General features: G+C 49.6%; 1 protein-coding gene across 1 annotated transcript in view; it reads left to right on the forward strand.

Annotated features, from left to right (window-relative positions):
• Nucleotides 1–1623: 1623 nt before the first annotated feature.
• CWC25 (CWC25 spliceosome-associated protein homolog (S. cerevisiae)) overlaps nucleotides 1624–7512 on the forward strand; it is a 35582-nt gene continuing 29693 nt past the window's right edge. The window contains 2 exon segments of the mRNA XM_011959833.1: nucleotides 1624–1940; nucleotides 6188–6360. Of these exon segments, the coding sequence (XP_011815223.1) occupies nucleotides 1923–1940; nucleotides 6188–6360 (191 nt within the window). The 5' untranslated portion in view covers nucleotides 1624–1922.

Here is a 7512-nt window from a genome sequence, read left to right on the forward strand (position 1 = left end):
CAAGCGATTCTCCTGCCTCAGCCTCCCAAGTAGCTGGGATTACAGGCACCAGCCACCACGCCCGGCTTTAGTAGAGATGGGGTTTTGCCATGTTGGCCAGACTGGTCTCAAACTCCCGACCTCAGGTGATCCACCTGCCCACCTCGGCCTCCCAAAGTGCTGGGATTACAGGAGTGAGCCACCATGCCTGGCAATAAATATTTTAAAAAAGCCATAAGAACTAATAAGTGAATTTATCAAGCCTGTAAAATACAGGATTACTATACAAAAGCATGTTCTTATCTATTAGTAGCAAACAATTGGAAAATTAAAAATTTTAAATTTTATTTAAAACAGCATCACAGGCCGGGTGCCTATAATCCTTGCATTTTGGGAGGCCAAGGTAGGCGGATTACCTGAGGTCAGGGGTTCCAGATCAGCCTGGCCAACACGGTGAAATTCCGTCTCTACTACAAATACAAAAATTAGTAGGTGGTGGTGGCACATGCCTGTAATCTCAGCTACTCAGGAGGCTGAGGCAGGAGAATCACTTGAAGCCAGGAGGTGGAGGTTGCAGTGAGCCGAGTTCCCACCACAGCACTCCAGCCTGGGTGACAGAGTGAGATTCCGTCTCAAAATAAATAAAATAATAATAATAATAAAAACAAATAACCAAAAATAAAAAATAAAATAAATAGCATCCCCAAAAGACAACATTTAGAATAAATTTAACAAAAGATGTGCAAAACTTCTATTCTGAAAATTACAAAACAGGTCGGGCATAGTGGCTCACACCTGTAATCCCAGCACTTTAGGAGGCCGAGGCAGGAGGATTGCTTGAGTCCAGGAGTTTGAGACAAGCCTGGGCAAGATGGCAAAACCCTGTTGCTATAAAAATAAAAATAGCCAGGCACGGTGGCTCATGCCTGTAATCCCAACATTTTGGGAGGCTGAGGCGGGGAGATCGCTTGAGGTCGGAATTTGAGACCAGCTTGAGCAACATGGTGAAACCCCGTCTCTACTAAAAATACAAAAATGAGCCGGGCTGGTGGTGGGCACCTGTAATCCCAGTGACTGGGGAGGCTGAGGCAGGAGAATCGCTGTCCGGGAGGCGGAGGTTGCAGTCAGCTGCAACTGAGTGAAACTCCTTCTCAAAAAACAAAAAAGAGAGAGAGAGAGAGAGAGAGAGAGAGAGAGAGAAACACTCCAAAAACACATAGTAACTGAAGGGAAAGGAATCTGCTAGCTTCCCACCGTGGGAAAATCTGCCACTGTGGAACCTGGCATTTTAAATGTTTGGCGCAGGGAAGCTGATGGAATTTCGATTTGATGGTTTCTATTTATCTTCGTAAAACAGGCCTGGCATAAGGGGATTTGCTGTGAGTCAGGGTCTGAGGAAAGCGTCAGTTCGCAAAGCCGTTTTGGAAAACTGGAGTGTGGGGGTGTGTGCAGGGTGAGGGGAGGAGGCCTACTCTGGTCCACGCTACGTCTAGCAGCGAGTATGTGGAGCTTTGAGCCGGATGCCCTGGTGCGCTGCCATGGCAACACAGCCGCGTGCAGAGGCCCACGGCAACCCATCACTGAACAGAGCTGTGGCGTTTCAACGGAGAGTTTGGGACATCAGGCAAGGTGGCGACCCGAAGCAGCCAAAATGAGACGTCGACGGCAGAGGCCTCGACAGCGAAGCCTGGAACTTTGCGAAATCTGCACGTGACGCCACCGTCACACAGCGCGACAGAGCCCTGTACGTCATCGTTCCGCGACGCCGACGCGGTGAGATGACGCCCTCCCAGAAGTGGCCTCTAGGTCGGTATGTGAAACTGGCAGTCGACCGCTCCTGGGACCAGAGCCCGCGAGGTAGCCCCTGGACTATTTTTCTACGTATTCTCTTGATCCTGTCGAAGTCTTCCAGATCCGCGTAGTGAGGAATCGTCTCCACCATCATGGGGGGCGGAGACCTGGTGAGTGGAGGGAGGCCTGGGCGGGGGAGGACTGAGGCCCAGACGGAAATTGGGAGGGGGTGGGGGGGTGGGGGTAGAGGAAGGAGTGGATAACCATAGCAACTCAGCTTTGCTTTGGCGGGGAGGGGGCCGTTGCCCTGAAGAGGAGATGGTTCCTTAGGGCAATGGAGGGATGGGACTGAGATTTGGGAAAGTCCGAGGTGTGTCGCGAACAGTGACAGGTGGTGTTTGTGTTTTTGTTGACTGCGGCCCTACCGGCTGTAAATTCTGGGAATACCAGGGAGGGGGCGGATGGAGCCATGGCTAGGAAAGGAGGTGGATATTAAGGACGTGTCACTACGCTTTATTTTGTGTATCTTGTCTTGCCACACACCTCTCTTCCTTGAGTGGGAGTTCAGAGTCATGTCCTGGACTGAAGTAGGGGTGGTTTGTGCCCCATTCACCCTACCCTTAGCCATGCCCTGGGGTCCTTTTTTTTTTTGAAACAGAGTTTCTTGTTGCCCAGGCTGGAGTGCAATGGCGCGATCTCGGCTCACCGCAACCCTCCCCTCTTGGATTCAAGCGAGTCTCCTGCCTCAGCTTCCCGAGTAGCTGGGATTACAGGCATGCTCCACCACACCGGGCTAATTGTGTATTTTTAGTAGAGACAGCGTTTCTCCATGTTGGTCGGGCTGGTCTCCATCTCCCGACCTCTAGTGATCCACCCGCCTTGGCCTCCCAAAGTGCTGGGGTTACAGGCGTGAGCCACTGTGCTAGGCCCTGGGATCCTTTTTAAGCCTGAAGGGATCTTCCTGTCCATCTTTCTGACTTCCACACCTCCTTCAATGCTGGATTCTGATGTGTAGTGGCTGAGCTTGCTTGTTGAATTCATACTACTTAATATAAGTTATGTGGCAATGTCTCTTACACTGAAACGTTCATTTGTAAAGGGCTAAGGCCCCAAATAGGGTAAATGTACCTACAAGAGCATGGTGCAAGGTTGGGAAAATGCTAGCCTCCCGAAAGTGGAACTAATTGAACCAGCAAGTGGATCAGCTTAGCGGCCTGCCCAGTAAACCTATTAGTTTGTCATGTGTTCTCAATCACAGTGAGTGCCAGGAGTCCATCCAGTTTCATCCAATTTAGTGTATTCTTCAAGTAACTGCATTTATGGACAGGAAAGCTCTAATCTAGGGTTTCTCGACGTTAGCCCTCTTGACAGTTTGGGCCTAGATAATTCTTTGGGGGGGTGTGGTAGTGGTGGTAGTTGGGCTCTCCTGTGCGTTGTAGAATGTTTAGCAGCATCCCTGGCCTCTAGCCACTAGACTGGAGTCTATCCACTAACACCTGCCTCCACCAGGTGTGACAGCCAAAAATGGCTCTAGAAGTTTTTGTCCCTGAGAAGCAAAATAATCTATACTTGAGGCAGGGAGGACAAGATGGGAAGGGTTAGAGGGAGAAAGAGGGAGGGAGTGAGGGAGGAAGGATGGAAGGATGGATGGATGGTCGGACCAACTGACGGACCGATACACAACCAACCAACTCAATGACCTGACAAAGGGAGAGGCAGGACAAGGAGGGGAAGAGAAAAGGAAGAAAAGGGAACTCTCATTGACTGAACATTTTCCACATGCCAGGTACCTTGCGGACATGATCTTATTTTCTTAACTGGTCTCCTCGTCTCAATCCTGGCCCCCTCCAGTCCATTCTTTTTTTTTTTTTTTAAGATGGAGTCTTGGCCAGGTGCGTTGGCTCATGCCTATAATCCCAGCACTTTGGGAGGCCGAGGCGGGTGGGTCATGAGGTCAGGAGTTCAAGACCAGCCTTCCCAAGATGGTGAAACCCCGTCTCTACTAAAACTACAAAAATTAGCTGGGAGTGGTGGTGGGCGCCTGTAATCCCAGCTACTTGGGAGGCTGAGGCAGGAGAATCGGTTGAACCCAGGAGGTGGAGGTTGTAGTGAGTTGAGATTGCACCACTGCACCTCTAGCCTGGGTGACAGAGTAAGACCCCGTTTTAAAAAAAAAAAAAAGTTAAAAAAAAGATGGAGCCACACTGGGCGCGGTGGCTCACGGCTGTAATCCCAGCACTTTAGGAGGCCTAGGCGGTCAGATCCTGAGGTCAGGAGATCAAGACCATCCTGGCCAACATGGTGAAACCCCATCTCTAGTAAAAATACAAAAATTGGCTGGGCACGGTGTCTCATGCCCATAATCCCAGCACTTTGGGAGGGCAAGGCGGGTGGATTACGAGGTCACGAGGTCACGAGATTGAGATCATCCTGGCTAACACGGTGAAACCCATCTCTACTAAAAACACAAAAAATTAGCCAGTCATGGTGGCGTATGCCTGTAGTCCCAGCTACTCAGGAGGCTGAGCAGGAGAATGGCGTGAACCTGGGAGTTGGAGCTTGCAGTGAGCTGAGAGTGTGCCTCTGCACTCCAGCCTAGGTGACAGAGTGAGACTCCATCTTAAAAAAAAAAAAAAAAAAAAAAATTGGCCAGGCATGCAGTGCATGCCTGTAATCCCTTTACATGGCTTATAAGGCCCTTATTCTGCTCCTTTCTCACTTGGCTTCTTCTTGCGTCCCTGCTCCATCAGCTTGCCACATCTCCAGCCACACTGAATTATTCCTGCTATGTTCTTTCTCACCACTGGGACTGCATTTGTCTGTACTGTTCCTCTCTGTTTGGAAATCTGCCCCCTTCGTCTCCCTTTCACACATCACCAGGCTAGTTTATAGTTGTCCATAGATATTACTTACTCTGGGAAACTTTTCATTATTGGGAAAGTGCACCAAAGCAGTATATGATGGGGAGGAGAGAGATAAGTGTTCTTTGAGGGTGAATGGGGAGATCAGAATCAAGGAGAGATTCCTGGGAAGGAAAGTTGGAAGAGATTCTGGGTGGGTTGTAAACCATGCAAGTTTAGGGCAGGTGAAGTAGACCAAGGTAAGGTAGGTTGAGTTCCTAAGAATGAATGTCCATGCCAGGCATGGTAGATCACGCCTGTAATCTCAGCACTTTGGGAGGCTGAGGTGGGCAGATCACCTGAGGTCAACAGTTCGAGACCAGCGTGACCAACATGGAGAAACCCTATCTCTACTAAAAAGACAAAATTAGCCGAGCATGGTGGCGCATGCCTGTAATCAGCTACTCAGGAAGCTGAGGCAGGAGAATCACTTGAACCCAGGAGACAGAGGTTGCCATGACCTCAGATCCTGCCATTGTACTCCAGCCTAGGCAATAAGAGCGAAACTCCGTCTCAAGAAAAAAAAAAAGGCTGGGCACGGTGGCTCACTCCTGTAATCCCAGCAGTTTGGGAGGCCAAGGCAGGCAGAGATCATGAGGTCAGGCGTCTTGAGACCAGCCTGGCCAATATGGTGAAACCCCATCTCTACTAAAAAGTACAAAAATTAGTCAGGCATGGTGGCACGCCTATAGTCCCAGATACTCGGGAGGCTGAGGCAGGAGAATCACTGGAACCTGGGAGGTGGTGGGTGCAATCAGCCGAGATCACTGCACTCCAGCCTGGGTGACAGAGCAAGACTCTAAAAGAATGAATGTCCAGTGTCAGAAGTGCATGAGTTATGTTCTCTTTCAAAATATGTGCCTTCCTGCTCATTATTGCATCCCTCCTGTCTTGTCATCACCGACTCCAATTTAGGTATGGCTAGTGGAAGGATGACTTGTATGCTTTTAAGGCTAAAACTGTTTGAAGGGAACTCAGAAAGGACCTGTTCTATCCTGAAGCTTTCTTCTTGTTGTTGTTCTTGTTGTTTTGAGATGGAGTCTTGCTCTGTCGCCCAGGCTGTAGTACAGTGGCGCAATTTCGGCTCACTGCAACCTCCGCCTCCTGGTTCAGTGATTCTCCTGCCTCAGTCTCCTGAATAGCTGGGACTACATGCGCACGTGCCACCACGCCCAGCTAATTTTTTTTAGATTTCCAGTAGAGACGTTTCATCACGTTGGCCAGGCTGGTCTAAAACTCCTGACCTCAAGTGATCTGCCCGCCTCTGCCTCCCAAAGTGCTGGGATTACAGGTGTGAGCCACTGCGCCCGACATGTCCTGAAGCTTTATACACTTGAACAACCCCCCTTCCCCTCTAGATGTGTGAGAGATTATTGGAAGAAAAGCTTGTCATTGTTGAAGACATCTTGCCTTCACACACCTGCCTTGGGTATGGAAGGGTGGGTGAGGCAGGGCTAGTTATACCCGCCACTCAGTCACCCCCTGAATTATTCTCACCTCCTTTTTATTTATCACAGAATCTGAAGAAGAGCTGGCACCCACAGACCCTCCGGAATGTGGAGAAAGTGTGGAAGGCCGAGCAGAAGCATGAGGCTGAGCGGAAAAAGATTGAGGAGCTTCAGCGGGAGCTGCGAGAAGAGAGGGCCCGGGAAGAGATGCAGCGTTATGCCGAGGATGTTGGGGCCGTCAAGTAAGTGAGGAGCTGGGGGTGTCCTGGTGTGTAGGGAATTGCAGAGCTGTCCTGAAATGCATCATCCAGTTGTATAATAGCTGAGTGCTTAGGGGCATGGGTTTTAAAGCCGGACTAACCTGGATTCTAAGGTTAGCTTTGCATGTACTAGCCGTGGAACTGTGATCAAATATGAGAGACTTGGTTACTTCATTAGGACCAGGGAGTGACAATACCCAACGCCTTCTTAAAGTTTGTTGGGAGTCAAATGAGGTAACACGTAAGGACTTGCTGTAAGCCGAGCTCACGGTAGATGGCTGATAACAGTGATGAGGAATGGTTGCTCTATCCTGCTGCTCAGTATGTATTGAGGCCGCAGTCCTGCCTTTGTTAATGTAGTTTAGGCTTGTTTGGGGGGTGGCGGGACAGGGGGCAGGGAGTGAGGTCCCATGAGAGAAGGTGGATGGTATGCTTGTGAGTAAAAGCCGAGTGATTATGGCCAATCCCACTAGATTTTACCCTGCTTCAATTTCCTGTTGTACAATATAGGGTAGGAGTAGCAGATAATAACTACCCCATCCATCTCATAAAAGGAGATGGGAGTAAATATGTTTGAGAAAATAAAAAGCATACATTATGCAGTGTATTAAATCAGAATAAAATAAAATAACAGATAGACTAAAATTGAAGACCAGGTGTGGTGGTTCATGCCTATGATCACTGCATTTTGGGAGGCTGAGAAATCACTTGAGCCCAGGAGTTTGAGACCAGTCTGGGTAATGTAGTGAGACTCTATCTCTGTTTAAAAATATATAGGCTGGGTGTGGCAGCTTATGCCTATAATCCCAGCACTTTGGGAGACTGAGGCATGCTGATCACTTGAGGCCAGGAGTTCCAGACCAGTCTGTAGTAGGAACCCATCTCTACAAAAAAATAGAAAAAAATTAGCCAGGCACGGCCGGGCGCAGTGGCTCAAGCCTGTAATCCCAGCACTTTGGGAGGCCGAGACGGGCGGATCACGAGGTCAGGAGATCGAGACCAGCCTGGCTAAAATGGTGAAACCCCGTCTCTACCAAAAAAAATACAAAAAACTAGCCAGGCGAGGTGGCGGGCGCCTGTAGTCCCAGCTACTCAGGAGGCTGAGGCAGGAGAATGGCGTGAACCCGGGAGGCG

The sequence above is a fragment of the Colobus angolensis genome, unplaced genomic scaffold (assembly GCF_000951035.1).
Source record: "Colobus angolensis palliatus isolate OR3802 unplaced genomic scaffold, Cang.pa_1.0 Scaffold50, whole genome shotgun sequence".
Lineage (NCBI taxonomy): Eukaryota > Metazoa > Chordata > Mammalia > Primates > Cercopithecidae > Colobus > Colobus angolensis.